Below are 17,806 nucleotides of genomic sequence, written 5' to 3'. Positions count from 1 at the left end.
AACTGGGATTCTCTGACAGAAACCAGGTTAATGTAACTTGTAAATGCTACAACATATTCAGGCTTCGGTGTATATGTGGATATGGAATTAAAACAGATCTTGATTTTATCTAGGTGAAAGATGCTTGAAATGATTGGTGCAAATGATACCATAATATGATCAAAATGATAAGTAGAATACCTCCATTTGTCCAGTTAATACTGTATTTAGATAGTGTGATGTCTCAGTCTACTCTGAAATTAAAGCATAGAACAAATACATAATAAAAAAAAAAGGAATCATAGAATCTTAAATCCTTAAGTTAATCAAAAAGTGTTTGTCCCAACACTGGTGCAGAAGTTCCCACAATGTGCTGCACTTGTAGGCTGTTATGTTCTGTCCAGTTCATCCCAATCCAGCTCCATGGGGTTTAGAGAGTGTGCTGGTCTTCCATCATGTGAGGCCATTGTGTTCTTCTAATGTTTTGGGTCATTATCTTGCTGTAGGATGAACCTTTGTTACTTGCCTTTTTCTTGCCATTCTGATAGCAATATACAGGACTCCTTCCTCCAGCACAGTATTGTCTTAATAATGTATCCAAGGGTGTAGTAACACAGCTTGTTTCAACACTGCCTTTGTCCAGACACAGGGTTTATCAACAAAAACAAAAACTGGGACATCTGTAGGGACATCAAAAACTGGGACATCTGTAATAACTGAGTTTAGCACTACAGCAGTCAGTCTAGTCCCAGATGAGTGAACTCTGAGCTGATGTTCCATGTTGCTTGATTGAGGTCTCATAATTTACCAAACTAAATCAGTAGCCTACTACACAAATAAATGCTTACTTTTATCAACCACGTTATAACAAAGATGCTGCATTTTTTTACTCACACAGAGCTTCTGCAACCGCAAACTTTGCATGAATTTTAAGTTATAGCACCGTGTCACCGACACAGCTGATGGAGAAAGCTGAGGCGCTTGCACCGAGGTCCGCAAGCATCACTGAAGTGCTCAAATGGTGTTAAAGCACACCCTTGAGTGTAATATTGCAATTATACAACTATTACCAACAATACTATACTGTCTATCTGTTCTGTGGAGACATGAGTTTGAACATTCGGAGTTACCATGAGATGTAGAGCTGAATATATCAGAGGTGTTGGAGATAGCCACTGCTGACTTTGTTTTCAATAATTTTCACTTCAGAGATAGAGGAGGAAGAGGAAATTGTAACTGCGAGTGATTTGAAAGTTGATGAAAGGTGTGGGTGAGCGATAATTTTTTTCAACATTATAGCTAATTAACCAGCTTTTCCTGCCTGTCATGGAAATTACTCGGCTTAGGTGTCTCAGTTTGCCTATACAGTCTATGTTGAAGTGAATGAGACTCCTGAAATCATCAAAGATGCTGGAGCTGGTTAATGTTGGCCTTTTTTCATCATAACACTGAACCAAGGGGCTCTGTAGCAGGTAGGAGGCAAAAGTATAAGTGAGATACTTTTTTTTTTTTTTTTTTTTAACCATTTCCAGTTAGGAGAGGTTTGATTTAGACAACTACAGACTATACCCCAAGCAACATACTACTTACATTCCTCAACACCCTTTTTTATCATTTATTGATATTAGTTGTAAAATTTTCCAATTGAAATCATGACACATGGTTTTCATATATCACTTTATCAGTTTATTTATCATTAGTAATGTGTTGAGATCATCATGCTGCTTTAGTTTCTGTTCTATTTGTGTCATCAGTGTCCTGATGTGGCGTTCATCCAGCAAAAGGGCCCGGGGCATGGACATACCTATATATTTTAAGTGCAATAATTGGCCCAAACCAACTCATCCAAATTCATGGGGGAGCTCAAACTAGTAATGACTTTCGATGTGTAATCCAATACAGATTCTGTCCTTAAAAGATTCAAAAACAGAGCAAAGAAATATTGTGGATTAAATTGAGATACTGTTCAAAGTTAATGGTAATGTAATCCCTTGAATTTAGTCTAGTGTATACTTGCTTTCCCCTTTTACCTCTATAGTGTTTATAGTCTGGCCAGACAGGTACAAATATTCCCCCTTTTGTGAGTCAGTCATCTCAGTGTTTTCATTTTTTAAATTGAAAGCTCAGTTTCTGATTTGGACCTCAGTTCATAGGGAGCTAGAAAGAGCTGCATTATTTTTTAATATATTTGAGATAAAGTGATGTGTTTGCTGTAGAGGTTGAGATTTTGGTCAATAAAACCCTTAAATTTCACACCCTCTCTTGTGCTTGACTTGCTTGGTCCTGCACAGAGATAGTTTTGGATTTATGTGCTGAGGTTTTGACATGTTCAGCTCTGCTGCTGCAGCAATCCCATAGAGGTGGCTGGAATTTAATTTGTGGTCCTCACAACAACAAAAATCACATTTGAAAGGCCCAACAGCAACATGTCTGTCTATGAAAACAGTGTCCTGGTTACACTGTGTAATCAGACCTCTCTGTCAGCCATTTCTACAGTGACTACTAGAAGTTTCAGTAAAACATACACACAGAGAGGGATCTATCCAGAGGGAAGAAGATCAACAGTTATGCAGTAGTCATAGCAACATAGCAACTTTAGCACTCATTTAGAGTCTGACAAATGTAAGTCCAATCTTTTCCTGCATATCCAATGTTGTGAAATAACATGGGTCTTTAGCTGCTAGATGGTCAACTTTCATCTATATCTGCTAGATTTGTTTGGGGGAAGGTATTGTATTGTGAGTTTCAGATATTGTCAGGTGAAAACAGCTGCCTGCTTGATGGGAACTGTAAGACTGAAACATACAAAAAAAAATCTGCCCTAAATCCAAAACAACCAGCTAAAATAGGCTAAGTGACATAGCTGCAGATTTGGGTTATAATTTTAATTGCATTCATCACTGCAACTTTTTCTCAGTTGATACCTTGAGCTTTAATTAATTCTTGCTATTAAAAAAAGTGATCTTTGAACAACGAAATAATGCAGGCACATGAAAAATCATCAGCAATCAAGTCAGCGGTTTCCAAATATAACAAACAGGGCCCTGGTCTGCCAAAATATTTCAATGTGATAATGGAAGAATCAACAGTTGAAAATTTGCTTGTGCATAATTTTTCATTTTTGAATGAGTTTGGTCTCAAATTTCAATACATTTCACTTCTTGAAAAGTTTCCACTCTTCCAAACAAGTTCCCAAGGGAAGCTGTTCATAGCAAGGTTCTGTGTTTTCCTCAAACACAGCTTTTACATAATACCTAGGACCTGTTACCTATTTTTCTAAAAATCCTACTTGGTGTAAAAATGTTTTCAATTTCAATTTTCTTGTCTCAAGCAAAAGACAACGTTTTCATCTGACGTTTACAATGCCAACTACTGAATACAGAGTATTTTCTTTATTGTGGCCAGCGCAAGCAGGGCTCTATCCACCTGCAGAATCAATCAGTCTTTTTGTGATAGCTCTGCTGGAGTCTGTCTTGCTGGAAACCAAATTACACTGAGTAAATGGCCTCTATGGTGCCAGTGCAGACATCCAGGTCATTATGATTAGTTTCAGTGTGTGTCTAGAAGTACGTGTTTGTGATATTTGCCTTTTTTTCTCCTAATAAATGTCATCTTTTATGGAAGTGCATTTCCATATTCAGAAAAGTGGGACTAATGTTTTTTCCTACAATACATGTCCTATATAATGTTATGGTTTATCCTTTGTTTGGTGTGTCTCCGTTGGGGAGGAGGCACAGCTGCTCAGAACAGTAGCCTTTCAGACATATGAAGGCCACACCTTTGTAGTCCTCGTTCTTGAAGGAGTCTGCCCCTGAAATGGGTCACAGCTGCCGACATATTAAGCCCAGTGAAAAGGTGGGGTGCTAAATGAAGAGGCAGAAATTATTACGAAGCCTAGAGTGCCGTTGTTTAATGAATCTAGCTGATTTTCACAAGTTTAAAGTAGCCACACAAGGTAAGCTAGTTACTTAGCTTACTTAGCTTAGTTTCTAGGGTTATGAAGTGAATAACCAAGAAAAGAAGCCCGTTGAGTAATTAGTGTAACCACAGCACTGTAGCTATTTTCTCCATAATGTTATGTCTCCAGTTACAAGCTGTTCTCTGTGGCTGGGTAGTTAGTTGCTGCTGTTGTTAGTTGTTTAGTGTCACTAAATCTTTCTCATCCAGGTAGCATAGCCATTTTCTGAATCACATAATGTTTCCCGTTGCAAGCTATTTTAGCGCCACTTAGCGTCAGTATGTTGAGCTACTATTTCTGACTTGCTTATAACTTGTTCCCTTTGGGGAAAGAAATCTGTCTGTGTTCCTCATTTCAGGATTCTTTTTACACACATTTAACCTTTGTGTTGTGTGAAAGTCAAATTTTGTGTTAAAATATTTCTTAAATATTATCATTTTTTATTGGAATAAGGCTTCAAAAAAGCTATATAAACACAAAACCCTATCCCCTCAAGTGAAGGCCTATTATATTGATAGCCACACTGTAGTGATGGGGAGCACAAAACCCCCCAAATTCCCATAGTAGTCATAGCAAATATAGAGCTAGGGAACATCTTTTTTAGGTTCCCATTATGTGCTAAAAGAACTGTAGAACATAGGACCCTTTGTCATGTTCTCATTATGTTCCATATAATTGTGGGGAATATAGGACCCTGGGAACATAGGAGTGACTCCCTTCCAATGAAGATTAGCTTGTAGCTTCACTGACTACAGTCTAGTACACCAGCACTGCTGGTTTACCAGTTATGTTTAAAATGACTTTTTTCACTGCTATCTGTCTGGAATGAATGTTTGGAACAGAAGAAAAAAGCAGTAATGATCTGTGATGGTTATGTGTGTGCCATTCATACTGTATATGACTGAACACTTTCACATAACTTTATTTCAGATCAGTAAAGCCTCAGTTCACAATTATATTACATATAATGCAAGGGGAAAAACTAGATTTAAAAAAAAACATAGTATTTTGGCCTACATTTCTGCACTATGTAATATTTTATCATTTGGAAAGTGGCTTATTTAAAACATTTATTTTCCTTGTACATAAGAAACAGTATATGCTCTCAGACATATGTCTGAGAGCAAGTGCATGAATAACTGATGGGAATGCATCTAGTGTATACTGTATTTATAATCTATACTGTATGTGTGTGTGTATTTACGTGAGGATTAATTCTGTGTATTTAAATATTTGTAAACGTGTCCATGTTCTATATACTATCATCTATGGAGTGTTGGAGGAGCAACTCTCACTTAGCTGGCCACAGGGCTGAATGTGTCTTGGCTGTGGAGGAAGAGAGCAGACTTCAGTTACTCTGTGAGTGCTCAATCAGTGGGAAACATGCTTGTCTGTTGGGCTCTGTGATTTATTATATATTGCAAATGAGAATGACCATAGCTGTTTTTCCAGGAAGAGGAGCAGTGGTAGAATATATATTGATTTCCTCTTCCTTGAAACGTGTGTGTGGGCAGATATATGTGTGTTTTCCATCCGTTGGTAATTGAGGACAGTGATTACATGTGCTATGATGAACTTCTGATCATTGTATGTGATGTGGACTATATAATGGGTTTGAACCTAAGCTAAAGCATCTAGTATATTAAATATATAGCAGAGTTAACTAATTCAAAGCAGGTCAATGGAGCTCCAAAGAGTTCAATATTAAATCAATTAAAAAAAGACATCAAATAAATAATACTATTGATAAATTGTGTAAATTAATGGGTCTTCTCTTTAATGTGTATTAAAAAATTGAGCTCACAACCCCACCTAGCTAGTTAGTCATCTAGGTAGGTAGTAAAAGATGTTAGTTTCTGTGTCTGTATAGTAGCAGTTTACTGAACTAGCAACTGGTGCAGCTCTGAACCCTCAGTGAAGGTGGATAGTGGGTTTGAATACATCTTTTAAATCTGTGAAGGGGGCATGTTTAAGCTAAAAAAGTGACTATGTACAGTGTTTTTCCATTACAGTGAAAAAACAAACTTGTCACTGTGCTCTAGTGGACAACCACGTTATGGAGAGAAACTGCTCTGACATATCTTTTGTTTTGCTGATCTGCTCTTTCTTGTTAATTATCAGCTGACAGACTGTATGTGCCGAAGCTGATACATCTGCAAGTTGATATCAGGTAATATTCAACAGTTAAAAGGTGTAACCCTCTGCATCCAAACGGTGAAGATGAAATGTTCAGCTTCTGCAACTCAGAAGAAACTGATTGAAGACCATAGAGCTGACAAAAGACCACTGAGGTTCTTTGTCTCTTCTCTCTGAGCGTTTATAAGTATTCACCTCACATCTACCATCTTACCCCCCCCCCTCTCGTACAGTTCTGTTTGCCAAGTCTGTATTGAATGGACAGGATGTTAGCTTTCAATATTCTCCTCCTTCTCTTAGTCAGTGTGTAATATGCACTTGCACAATGAGTGGCAGTTTGCCACCTGAGCTGCAGCACTGCTCATGCTCCCTCGTGGCTGACTGGATTTAAGATGGACTGAAATCTGAGATTAGAAGGCTTTTCTGGATATTTCCAGTCTGGCACCTTTTGTGAAGCAAATATGTATACTGAAGCCTGTACAGATATTACATATTTTAATAGGAGTATCAGGTTATTTAACAATTACTATGATGACCAAGGCTATATGTTTTCAGAGTGGTGGTGCTCTGAGCCATGATAAGTGGTGTCAGGTTGTCTGTATGGGGCCCTGTGTACTGAATGCCACGTTTATCATGGTAAACTCAAAAAAGGGGAAAAAAAGGCTTAATTACCTCTCACAAGGCTGCTGAAGTTAATTTCTTCAGTCACGTGTTTAACCAATTACTCAGAGCGTAATGAAGTGGAACATGGCTCACCAGAGTTCACATGACACCCTCCACCCCTCCTCTTTTCTTAGCCTAGTTTGGCTATTCCAGAGTGGCAAGCTAATCATCACTAAACATTAAACCAGGAAATATTTCACTCTGGATACATATATTTATCTGTGTCAATATCCATTCCCCGTTTAATCATTTCTCCACAGCTATCTCAATATCACGGGCTAGTGAGACAGGCGGGGGAAGCACATTATCTATGCTGGGGTGTTACAGTATTAGGGATTATCCCTGACAGATAGTTTCCCTTCCAGGCACCATTAGCTTGGCCTCATCCCATTTGGTATTTCCAACACCTGCGACCATCATCCGCTGGGCACAAGAATTATTACCATTGTATTTTTTCTAGGGTATATAAATTAATCATGGGGATCACAAGCAACTACTTTAAATTTCTGGACTGTGACCAAGAAACACATCCTCCCCAAGGATGCCGAGGACCTATGCATCATTAAAACAGAGTTGTACTATCTGACAGGGGAGCAGTGCCAGCTCCCTCTCTTATATACCTTATGGGATTGTGGCCTCTGCATTTCTGCACCACGCATAATAGCTACTGTCTATGGCTAAATGCAATCATGGTCCTTAAGTCTGACTTTGAATTCCAAATGAGGAAAAGGACGTGTGTTTTGTGAGGAAACGAAATAAAGTTGATCAGCTTGAAAGTGAAAGTGGACAGCTGACTGCAGCAAACGTAAATTAACATCGATCATTGGGCAGAGCACGTACGCTAATGACTCAAGGCTGCAGGGGCTTGTTAGACAACCTCAACCTCCTGCACTGGACTGTAATGGCTCCCATATCCTCACAATCCACTAAATACCAATGGCTGCAATTCCTCATTAAGCATCCACGTATTGGCAAATGATCCGTCTTCAATTCACTTGCATGGATGAATTATGTGGGTATTAATGTAGATATTAGGATATTACTGAGAAGTTATATGTCAAATAGTGCAGTTATATTCACTGATTGTTCTGTGGTGAGGAGTAAATGCTTCTCATTACAAAATGGCATAATTAGCAAATCAGTCTGATCAATATGAAAAACCTCATCCTTTTTCATATGTAAAGATTTATAAGGTATGTAGTTGTAACTGTCAGTCAAAATCATGAGAGTTCTTTCAAGATTTATTTTTTTCTGTATTTTCATATGAGGGTAATTTGACTTGTTCTAAGTTCCTCTGCTCACATGGTGCTTGGCAAGCATGTCTGAATTTTAAAACATATTGATTTGGAATTACTTACAGGTGCTGGCCTATAACAGTATTGATTGCAGATAGGTGTTTTGATAATATGTCTGGAAAACATTTCACATTGATTTAAAGTTTCATACGGCCCAAAATAAAGCTTTGCATCCCACTGTAATTACCATATGCAGCTTTGTGTCATTCACTGTGTCATCCAGCACCTTAATCAACGTATAATTACCTTTGACTCTAAGGGAGACTGAGAATAGCACAAGGCAAGTTTATTGAACATTTCACTTCTCCAAGTAGGTCAAAAGAATGCAGCTTCTATTGTTAGATGGATAAAGTTTCTTCATTGGTTTTCTCCAGAACAGACAAATGTATCAACCCAGTGAGTCTCATAAGGAAAGATATCAACCAAATCTCCCATTATTGATCAATCCTTTCATATATGATTGAGACACATGACAAGACTGTGGGCAGGATGACAAACAAGAAGGCAGACAGTTCAAAAAAGTGGAAACCAAATCAATAATGATGACTGACAAGATGAAGCTTGGGTGATCACTATTATGCCCTCTTAGAATAAATAATGCAGAGCAGAATAAATCTACTTCACTCCCTACACAGCTAATGCTTTTTCTCCCTTCTTCACTTCATGATCAGTGATTCAGCATGTTCTGTTCCATCCATCTGTCTCTAACAATTTACTACAGGCACTCAAACAGAAAAGGACAAAGAAAAGCTGAGGAAAAATGTCAATGTCTGTGAACACTGTGTGCATAATTTTTTTGATGAGAGCTCATAAAAGATTATCCATAAAAACTTGTAGAATGTAACAATTGTTACATTCTGCAAGTCTCAAATTGTAAAACATTTCTGTCTTTTACAACTAAATCTTTAGGCAAGTGTGTATTCTTAGAACACATTCAATAACTTTTATCTCTAAGAATCTAGAGGTTACAGTTTGTTTGTTTGTATGTTTTGGTAAATACACACATATGGTACAAAATTTAAACATTATGTTATATTAAATCTGAACACAGAGACATTCTAAACATATTTTCAGATTCAGTGCAGCTTATGCTTTCCAAGGATATCATTACACATTATTTTTTTGGTGTCAGAGTATAGTGATATTTGTCTGTAAATATCACAGCCCGGCTCGACAACTGTGGCAAGAGAGGGAGACGGCACGAGTTGGCAGATTGAAAACCAGCAATTTATTTTTACAAAAAAAAAGAGAGAATAACCAAACACATGAACAACCAAACTAACAAAAAGAAAACGGCAGCTGCCACCACGGTCGGCCAGGACCAGGAACCATCCTCCAAGCTCCCAGCCCCCCCATCGGACTCCAGACTGAGGGTTAATATAAGATGGAGCACACACTGGGCCCAGGTGTGGCTCAATCAGCTGATGACCCTCCACCCTACACCTGTAGCAAGAAAGAAGTAAAAGGAAAACAACAGGGACACCTAGTGTCCAGGTGGAGGAGTCGTCACACCCCCTCCCATAAAAGAGAGGTTCCTATCAGGAATCTCAACAACCAGCAATTACATTGGCTAACAACCAACCCATAGCTAATAACAGTAATACAACTCATTTTTTTAATAATATACTTACACCACAACAATACACCTTATTTCTGCCAACTCTGAAGATTTGCAACTATTGAGCTTAGTTTTTGTTTTTTTTTTCCCCTCTTGATACCACCATACTCACCAGACCTGGAATAATCTCTGAGCCAACCCCACCACTATCCACACTGCAACCCAGCAACCCCGGCGCCTGGGGAAGCAATTTAAGAGTGACAGAAGGGGAAAAAAAAGCAGGAGACCAGAGGTTACCACAGACATGATAAGCATTTTCAAGAGCAAGGAGCTCTGGACAATGCGTCAGCCACAACATTCTCAGGTCCTTTGATGTGACGTATATCTAAGCAATAGGATTGCAAAAACAAAAACCATCGCATCAGTCTGCGATTGGGACAAGGTAACGAATGGAGGAAAACAATAGGATTATGGTCAGTATAGACCACCAGAGGAACACCAGAATCCACATAGACGTCAAAATGCTGCAAGGCCCACACCAGAGCCAGAGTCTCCTTCTCAATCACAGAGTAATTCAACTGATGCGAGTTAAATTTCCGAGAGAAGAAGCTCACGGGACGCTCAACACTGTTGTCATCTAACTGGATCAGCACAGCACCAGCACCTACGTCACTGGCATCCACCTGCAGCTGAAACGGGCGATTCAGACAGGGTGCTGCAAGGACAGGAGGTGAACAAAGCACAGACCTAACATTGTCGAAGGCCGTTTGGCAAGAAGCTGACCAGATATATTTTACTCCGGCTTTCAACAAGTCAGTCAAAGGGGCCACTACGGTTGAAAAGTTTTTACAGAAACTGCGATAGTAACCCACCAACCCTAGGAAGCGCATAAGCTCCCTCTTAGTGGTAGGAACTGGATACTTCTCTATCGCAGTTACCTTAGCACGCACCGGCCGCACCTGCCCTTGCCCCACTACCTTTCCAAGGTAGGTGACTGTCGCCTTGGCGAACTCACACTTCGCCAGATTGACTGTCAAGTGTGCATCACGAAGTCGGTCAAACAGCTGTCTAATACGGAGGACATGATCCTCCCAGGTATCACTATAGACAACTACGTCATCAAGATACACCGCACAACCGGACAGCCCAGATACAACCATGTTCATCAGACGCTGGAACGTCGCTGGCGCATTACGCAACCCAAAACTCATCACAGAGTATGCGTAAAGACCAAACGGAGTGATAAAGGCAGATATCTCTCTAGCTCTCAGTGACAGCGGAACCTGCCAGTACCCCTTGAGCAAATCAAATTTGCTAACAAAACGCGCTGAGCCCACCTGATCCACACAATCTTCCATCCGTGGAAGTGCATCTGGCTTCGTAACCCCATTTACCTTACGGTAGTCCGTACAAAACCTCGGGCTTTTGTCTGCCTTATCCACCAGCAGGCAAGGGGACGCCCAGCTGGAAGAAGATGGTTCTGCAATTTTGTGATCGAGCATATATTTTATTTCCTTTTCCATCACCCTCCGTTTTTCCTCTGACACTCTGTAAAAGCGCTGACGGATAGGCTGCGCATCACCCACATCAATGTCGTGTTCAATCAGGTGTGTGCGGGTTGGGACATTATTAAACAGACACAAGTACTTGTGAATGAGAGCAACCAGCTCAGTGCCTCGCTCCTTGGGCAAGTGCCCCAGCAAAAACTCCAACTTATCCAGCGATTCGGAGTTGTTTAGCCGGCCTGTCAACAGGCTCTCATCAGGTGCAACCACCCCATCATCCTCTAATGATGGCTCAGCCACAGATCGCTGTCTCCCTACCGCATCTGCCGCTAGCACAGGTCTTATAATATGCTGCTGCACAGGGTCCCCCAACCCACCAGACTGCAACCCCTGATGCAAATAAGGCTTTAATAAATTTACATGGCAGAGCTGAGTCTTACGTTTACGCTGAGGTGTTTCCAACAGATAATTTAACTCGGAAACCTGGCGCAAAACTGTGTATGGACCCTGAAATTTCGCCTGGAAAGGAGATGTTACCAGTGGCAACAAAGCAAGAACCTGATCGCCAGAACTAAACTGCCGTTTTTCCGTTCGGCGATCATAGAGCTGCTTCATTTTATTCTGTGCAGAGACTAAGTTCTTCTTAGCCCTCTCCCCAGCCATATACAACCGATGCCGGAACCCATTAACAAAATCAAGCAGATTTACAGGGGGTTCAGACTGTCCCACGTGGTCATACAACAGAGTCAACGGCCCACGGACTCTATGCCCAAACACCAAGTCATTGGGGCTAAATCCGGTGCTTTCCTGCACCACTTCTCTGGCCGCTAACAACAGCCAGGGCAGTCCCTCCTCCCAGTCCTGATCCAGCTCAACGCAATACCCACGCAACAGAGACTTAAGGGTCTGGTGAAATCGTTCCAGCGCCCCTTGGCTCTGAGCATGGTATGCTGAAGCCTGGTTATGCTTCACCCGGAGCTGTCTCAGAACCTGAGCAAACAGGTGAGACGAGAAGTTTGAGCCCTGGTCACTCTGGATCACCTTGGGAATCCCAAAAATGGACATAAATTGTGTCAGTGCCCTGACTACAGACTTGGCAGTGATGGTGCGTAAAGGATACGCAGCTGGATATCTGGTGCTTTGACACATCACTGTAAGCAAGTAGCTACTACCAGACCTGGAACGTGGCAGAGGCCCGACACAATCTATTATCAAGTGTTCAAACGGCTGCGTCATGGCTGGTATGGGGATCAATGGAACTGGCTTAACAGTCTGATTGGGCTTCCCCGTCAACTGACATGTGTGACATGTTCTAATATATCTGGACACATCTTTCTTCAACCGAGGCCAAAAAAAATACTTGAGGATATAATTATATGTCTTACGGACCCCCAAGTGCCCCGACTGATTGTGGGCGGTCCTCAGCACCTCTTCCCGGAATTTCTCTGGAACAACAATTTGAAAGACAGGGTTACCAACAAAACAATCTCCATGAGGCACCCATTTCCTCACCAACAACTGATCCTGCAGGAAGTAACCCCTGGCGGCACTCTTCCCCTTAGCACCAGGCAGCACCATATGGAACAGCTCTCTAAGCGATAAATCAGAACTTTGCTCCTGTGCCAGGTCACTACGAGAAACGGACAGGAGTGAGTCGGGTATAGACACGGAGGGAGCTTCATTCCCCTCTGTGTCACTCTGCTCAGCCTCCGGCTCTGCCTCCCGGCTGCGCATAGCTCGAGTCACCGCACAAGCTGTAAAGACACTAGGGAAAGACTGCGCACTTTCGTCGGGTTTCTCTGCAACAGAAGGAGAGGATGTTACTACAGGAGGCGGCGGACCATCGGCCCACACCCGGATACCAGCTAGATCATTGCCCAGAATAATATCCACGCCTGGAATTGGCAGCGCGGGACGTACGCCCATCACAACTTCGCCCCGGACCAACCCACAGTCCAACTCCAGTTTATGCACAGGAACAGGTAATACATTTAGCCCCATTCCCCGCATTAGGATGTAATCACCGGTATCAGTGCAGTGGGAAAAAGGCAGGACAGTGCTAACAATGAAAGAATCGAAAGCCCCCGTATCTCTCAAGATTTTTACCGGTACCTTATCATCACTCCCCACCAGTGACACATGGCCATCGGACACAAACGCTGAGAAATCCCGGTGCCCAGGGCTGCAATTCACTGCAATTTCTACCTGTGTATCAGAAGGAAAAGGAGAGAGAGAAACGGAACAGGGAGAGATGACACGAGAGGAAATACTACCAGGCGACTCAACCGGACTGCTATACCTGACTGGAGCAGCAAGTGCCACCGGCTTAACCTTCGCATTACTAAACCCGCCTTTAGATCCAGCCTTCGCAGGGCACTCATTTTTCCAGTGTCCTCTGCCTTTGCAGTAATTACATCTCTTACCGGCATCATAATATCCCTGACTGCGGACGGCCTTTTCTGGCGTAGTATGGCGAGGACCGGCCGTCTCCTCCCACCGTTTACCAACTGGCCGAAACCTATTGCCATCTCCCCTAAAACCAAACTCATCCCGAGCCCTATGCTCATGGTCCACACGATGGGTCAGCACATACTCATCTGCCAGCGCAGCAGCCTCAGCAGCGGTCTTCACCTTGTGCTCCGCCACAAATGTAGCAATGTTACTGGGCAACGAGTTTTTAAACTGCTCCAGCACAACCAAATCACACAATGCTTCATAAGTATGAACCCCAAGCGAAGTACACCAACGATTAAAATGAGTCACCAGCTCCCTGGCAAATTCCATGTGCGTCTGTCTACCAGATTTTTCCCAAGATCTAAACTTTTGGCGATATGCTTCAGGCACCAACTCATACGCTTTTAATACCGCAGTCTTGACAGAAACATACACTTTACTTTCAGCTACACTAAGTGCAGAGTAAGCCTCTTGGGCCTTGCCTGTTAAAACACACTGCAGCAACAAAGTGCGCTCAGCATCCGACCAATCCCTACTTTCAGCTACTCGCTCAAAAAGAGAGAAAAATGTGTCCGGGTCTCGTTCACAAAACTGGGGAACTAAGCGCAGATTCATGGACACATCAAACCCATGCGAGGGCCCCGCAATCCCACCAGGAAGTTGCCTCATGCCACTCACATTACTCAAAGTTAACCTGCGCTCCTCCAGTTCAAGTTTTTTCATTTCCATCTGTAACAACAGAAGCTCTCTCTGTTGTTCAAATGTTAAAACAGTACCCCCTCTAGCCTCGCCAGAGGCAGCCACCCCAAACGAGTCCAAACCAGGAGCAACAGCAGGTATCTGCTGAGAGAGAACACCCACCTCCAACAGGTTTTCTTTTAAGATATTCCTCATGTTCTCTTTCAACCGTTTATCACCAACATCCATTTTAAAATGTTCGGCAATCCTCACTAATTGCTCCCGCGAACAACGCTCCAATAACTCCTCCGTCGGAACTTTCAGGAATTCCTCAACCAAATCCATGTTAACAGACATGGGTTAAATTTACCTGCCGAATTACCCGCCACCACTGATGCACGATCAGCAGCCTCTGAAAACCACAGCCACACGCCAAAGTAGCTCCGTCCCTCTAACTGCCTATCCCAGAACTAACTAAACTCACCCCTAGTCTTCAGGTGCTACTTGTAGTGGGTATTTACGCACCAAATCCCGCAAGCCCGGTAAAACCACCACAATGTGGCGACCTCACCTGCAGCTTCGGACGTGCTCCCGAGACAACTGCTCCAACCACTTTCGTCACCACTCTACAAATCCCCCCCCCCCCGACGAACTCGAAGGGAATTCGTCCTGAGCCTACCAGGGACTGAACAGTAGCCACTTACCAAGGCCGTGTCTCCAGGAATAACAGAGGTCAGTGCAAACAACAACACCATTTACATGACGAAACAACAGGTAACCAGTACACTTTAAACCCACAACCAATCGGCTTACTCACCGCATTCGTCCTTGTCCGCCACTGCCATTCATTCACAAAACGCTGCACGTGGAAAACTACAACCGCACGTCCCCGTCACTCTGACGCAACAACCGGTTCATTCACAAATACCATCTCCGCTCATCAAAATTCACTTTCCGCTGAATCAACAGCGCTACACAAATATCTACCGGGCCAAACCAGGAACGGACGAGCCCCCATTTGTCACAGCCCGGCTCGACAACTGTGGCAAGAGAGGGAGACGGCACGAGTTGGCAGATTGAAAACCAGCAATTTATTTTTACAAAAAAAAAGAGAGAATAACCAAACACATGAACAACCAAACTAACAAAAAGAAAACGGCAGCTGCCACCACGGTCGGCCAGGACCAGGAACCATCCTCCAAGCTCCCAGCCCCCCCATCGGACTCCAGACTGAGGGTTAATATAAGATGGAGCACACACTGGGCCCAGGTGTGGCTCAATCAGCTGATGACCCTCCACCCTACACCTGTAGCAAGAAAGAAGTAAAAGGAAAACAACAGGGACACCTAGTGTCCAGGTGGAGGAGTCGTCACACCATGGATACAATGAAAACAGGTACTACTAATGAGTCGCCACCCACCATATACCTTACTGAATTAGTTATGCTTACTGTTTTCATCTCCCAAAGCATCATGGAAACTTTTGTTGCAAATTTTAGAGCATGATTATCCCAAATAGAAGTAAGGCAAAGAATAATAATACTAGGACTTACAAAACTTGTTTCTTGTTGCATTATCAATATTTTTTCACACTACTGAGTGTCAGAGTGTCCCATCATCATATTGTATCATTTCAAGGTATCATCACAAGGACTGGGCAAAACAAAAATAACAATAATTATTGCAAAATCATTTTATACAGTTCCGCAGTTTTCACTCAAAAGTAAAGATCAGCCTTTAAACTTGAAAAAAAAGACAATCATTGTGAAATTGTCAATACAATTAATATATTTTTATAGTGATAATATTTTTGGCCATACTCAGCCCTAGTTCTCATGCCACTACTTTTTGAGAGTGACTGTCAACAATCAGTAAAGTTGTGGACCATAAAATCAAAACAATGACCTGAAAGATACCGAAACACTCCATAGACCTTTCAACTCCAAAGTCCAAACTGAAAAAATACAGAAATACAGACTACAGCATGAAATGTAGATTGTCCAAATTTTAAAAGCTTGATATCATAAGTTATGAATCAGTCAATCAGTAGTTCTCGGCATCATGATGAAATTTGTGTTGTCTGGCTGTGTGCTTTGGAAGGGTTTGATTGAGCTGCCCACAGGTGGATACTTTTTTCTGCTTCAATTCAGTGTGTCTGTCTTCATTCATTAGCATTCCCTGTGCTTCTGTACAGTATACGATACAGTGTACTTAACACATCACATATTTTGCCACATATACGTAAATATGTTGAACAAAGAGAAAGCTTAACATTACCTTTGGCAGGGTGCTCTGCTCATCTGTTGCTGCTGCTGTGAGACACGTTTTCCCCCTCCTTTTTGCTCCTGGGAGATAGTGTAGCAGCAGTATGTATACACTAAATATCAGCTCCCTGGTATCAGCTGCTAGCCTGCCCTACAGCATGGGATCTTGGCTCTGCTTATTTGGTTGAATGAATTATTAATGGCTCACCGATTTTCCACAAGTTCCAGCCTGTTTTCTTTTTCGAGAAGGCTTGATGTAGACTACATCTCCTCGTCTCCACAGTGCTCATTTGCCCTCCTTTTTTTTTTTTTTTTTTTTTCCCTAGAGCCAAACGGAGGAGCGTTTGCCCAGGAAATATTCTCCACTCTCTGGCAACTGGATGGGAAGAAGGAGAATCTTTGACCTTGGAAAATGAAGATGCTGTTGCCATGGGAACTGTTAATCCTTCTGTCACTCAAAGAGTGTCTGGCTGGTGAGACACCAAGTCAAGTCGCCTTTCATGCCACATCTGATATGCATACATCTCTCACAGGAGGGGGTTGCTTCTTTCTCATGCATGTTTAGGTTATCATTTCATTAGAAAGGGAATGATAGCAGTCTCAGACGGAATCATCTAGCTTTTATATCCAAGTAAAGTCTACAAAGAACATGATCAAATCTGTAGATTCCAATTTAGTTTTAAGAGCTCACCAAAGCATCTCTGTGCAAATTTGAATTCAGTCATGTAGTTTTTGTTATAGGTAAAGTGAAACTGTATTGTGTCATAAGATGGACTATTATGATGACATTTTGATCTCAATTGTCGACTGCTACCAGAGTTTCAATTTTCTTTTCAGAGTAGCACTGATAAATGTGACTCACTGCTAGATTTACATCTAAAGAGAAACTAATGGAAATAAAAAATAAAAAAAATCTCTGGTCTTTTCATGACACCCTTTTTTATTATGCAATTTTCTTGCTTTATGTCTAACTGCTGCCACTTATATGAAATGTGGCAAAGCACTATAAAAATCCACACTAACTCTTCTCTTAACTCTTAACTCTAATTTATTATGTACTCTGTTCTCAGAAACACAGATCTATGGTGTGCTCTTTCAGCTGAGAGAAAAGCAGAATAACATTTGCCCTCAGTCTTCTAATACCTGCATGAGCTACAGCTAAGCAGTTAAAATCTCACTATGCACTTGCACTTTATGTCTTGATATGGTAACCTGCGCAGCCTAGATAACCAAGTGAGATTTAATGTTGATAGTCAGATTTTAGGGATATACTGTATACTGAACCCAACCGTTTACAAGTCATCAAATAAATACATT

General features: G+C 41.9%; 1 protein-coding gene across 1 annotated transcript in view; it reads left to right on the top strand.

Annotated features, from left to right (window-relative positions):
- Positions 1-16,819: 16,819 nt before the first annotated feature.
- Positions 16,820-17,806, top strand: part of LOC108898886 (contactin-4) — a 36,268-nt gene continuing 35,281 nt past the window's right edge. The window contains exon 1 of the mRNA XM_018699006.2: positions 16,820-16,962. Coding sequence (XP_018554522.1) covers positions 16,902-16,962 — 61 coding nt within the window. The 5' untranslated portion in view covers positions 16,820-16,901. The remainder of the gene's footprint in view (positions 16,963-17,806) is intronic.

Source organism: Lates calcarifer, linkage group LG12, assembly GCF_001640805.2.
Source record: "Lates calcarifer isolate ASB-BC8 linkage group LG12, TLL_Latcal_v3, whole genome shotgun sequence".
Lineage (NCBI taxonomy): Eukaryota > Metazoa > Chordata > Actinopteri > Centropomidae > Lates > Lates calcarifer.
This window is presented reverse-complemented; position numbering and strand designations above follow the sequence as displayed.